The sequence below is a fragment of the Anabrus simplex genome, chromosome X, assembly GCF_040414725.1.
Source record: "Anabrus simplex isolate iqAnaSimp1 chromosome X, ASM4041472v1, whole genome shotgun sequence".
Lineage (NCBI taxonomy): Eukaryota > Metazoa > Arthropoda > Insecta > Orthoptera > Tettigoniidae > Anabrus > Anabrus simplex.
The window spans coordinates 77,494,817-77,497,195 of record NC_090279.1 but is presented as its reverse complement, the minus strand read 5'-3'; the positions used below and the strand labels follow the sequence as shown (position 1 = coordinate 77,497,195).

The 2,379-nt window shown below is 45.6% G+C and overlaps 1 protein-coding gene across 1 annotated transcript; it reads right to left on the bottom strand.

Annotated features, from left to right (window-relative positions):
* Positions 1 to 368: 368 nt before the first annotated feature.
* Positions 369 to 1,145, bottom strand: LOC136886539 (zinc finger protein 180-like). The gene has a single exon (XM_068230842.1). It carries the CDS (start codon positions 1,143 to 1,145, stop codon positions 369 to 371), a length of 777 nt encoding a protein of 258 aa, XP_068086943.1.
* Positions 1,146 to 2,379: the final 1,234 nt, after the last annotated feature.

Below are 2,379 nucleotides of genomic sequence, written 5' to 3'. Positions count from 1 at the left end.
TCCCATGATCTACCCTATCAAATGCCTTAGGCAGGTCAGTCGCGATACAGACCAATTGACCTCCTGAATCCAGTATATCTGCTATATCTTGCTGGAATCCTACAAGTTGTGCTTCAGTGGTATAAACTTTGCAACAGTATGGCTTCTCTTCTGGTTGTGTCCGCATATGAACAGTTAGGTCAGACTGCCTTTCTTTGTGAATGATTTGCCACAGACATTGCAGCTCTTTGGCGTCAGGCCTGTATTGGCCCACATATGATCGGTCAGACTGCCTTTCCTTGTGAATGATTTCCCACAGACATTGCAGCTGTAAGGTTTCTCGCCTGTATGGGTCCGCATATGTTTGCTTAGTTTGCCGCTTTTTATGACTAGCCTGTATGTCTCCGCATATGTTCGGTAAGTTTGCCTCTCTTTATGAATGATTTGCCACAGACATTGCAGCTGTATGGCTTCTCGCCTGTATGGGTCCGTATATGATCGGTTAGCTTAGATTTCTGTATGAATGATTTGCCACAGTCATTGCAGCTGTATGGCTTCTCGCCTGTATGGGTCCGCATATGAACGGTTAAAATCCCTTTCTGTATGAATGATTTGCTACAAACATTGCACCTGTACGGCTTCTCGCCTGTATGGGTCCGCATTTGTTCGGTTAGATTACCTCTTTGTATGAATGATTTGCCACAGACATTGCAGCTGTATGGCTTCTCGCCTGTATGGGTCCGCATATGATCGGTTAGCTTACCTTTCTGTACGAATGATTTGCCACAGTCATTGCAGCTGTATGGCTTCTCGCCTGTATGGGTCCGCATGTGACCGGTTAAAATCCCTTTCTGTATGAATGATGTGCTACAAACTTTGCACCTGTAATGCTTCTCGCCTGTATGGGTCCGCATATGTTCGGTTAGTTTATCTCTTTGTATGAATGATTTGCCACAGACATTGCAGCTGTATGGCTTCTCGCCCGTATGGGTCCGCATATGAAGGGTCAGAATACCTTTGCTTGTGAATGATTTGCCACAGACATTGCACCTGTAAGACTTCTCGCCTGTATGGGTCCGTTTATGAACGGTCAGATTGCCTTTGCTTGTGAATGATTTGCCACAGACGTCGCAACTGTTAAGCTTCAAGCGTGTATGGGTCCGCATATGTTCGCTTAGTTTACCTCTCCGTATGAATGATTTGCCACAGACATTGCAGCTGTATGGTTTCTCGCCTGTATGGGTCCGCACATGAACGGTCAGACTACCTTTGCTTGTGAATGATTTGCTACAGACATTGCACCTGTAAGACTTCTCGCCTGTATGGGTCCGTTTATGAACGGTCAGATTGCCTTTGCTTGTGAATGATTTGCCACAGACGTCGCAACTGTTAAGCTTCAAGCGTGTATGGGTCCGCATATGTTCGCTTAGTTTACCTCTCCGTATGAATGATTTGCCACAGATATTGCACCTGTATGGCCTCTCGCCTGTATGGCTCCACATTTGATCGGACAGCCTGCCTTTGCTTGTGAATGATTTGCCACAGACATTGCATTTGTGAGGCTTCTCACCTGTATGGCTAAGCATATGATCGGTCACACTACCTTTCCTTGTGAATGATTTGCCACACACATTGCATGTGATTGGCTTCTCGCCTGTGTGGCTCCGCATATGATAGTTCACCCTGACTTTGCTTGTGAATGATTTGCCACACACATTACACCTGTATGGCTTCTCGCCTGCACGGGACCGCATATGATCGATCAAACTCTCTTTCTGTATGAATGACTTGCTACAGATGTTACAGCAGTATCGGTTCTCGCTCGTGTGAGACCGCCTAACGCCCGGCCTTTTCCTAAAAATTTTGTGGGATACTGAGCATTCGTTTTTAATCCCACCTTTATGCAATCGCGTGTCCCCTGTCAGCATTTTCCTCTTTGTAAAGCATTTATCAGAAAATCCGCACACTTGGAGCGGGTGGATCCTGAGGTATTTCGACAAGCTGCCGGGTCGATCTTCCTTGTGTCTCTTCAGATGTCGCAAGAGGTCCAACTTCCTAGCCAGGACCTTACTGCACACACTACACCTAAAACTAGATGATCCGCCGTCCGGAGGTTGATGATCTTTATAGCTCACCTCGGGTCTCGATCTACAGTGACAAATGAAAACCATGTGACCAATAGTTCAACAGACAAATCCACTACAACTCTCACACAGGAGATTTGCTACTGGACATTCCAATCACTGATATCCAGTGCAGAGAGCTCGTTACTCATAAACATTACATTCCTGAGAGTAAACATCATCTGAGGTTAAATTTCAAAAGCTCTCACTTGTTACGAGAAGATATTGCGTCTTTTCTCAATCACGATATCACGCACAAGTAACTTGTCACGGTTTA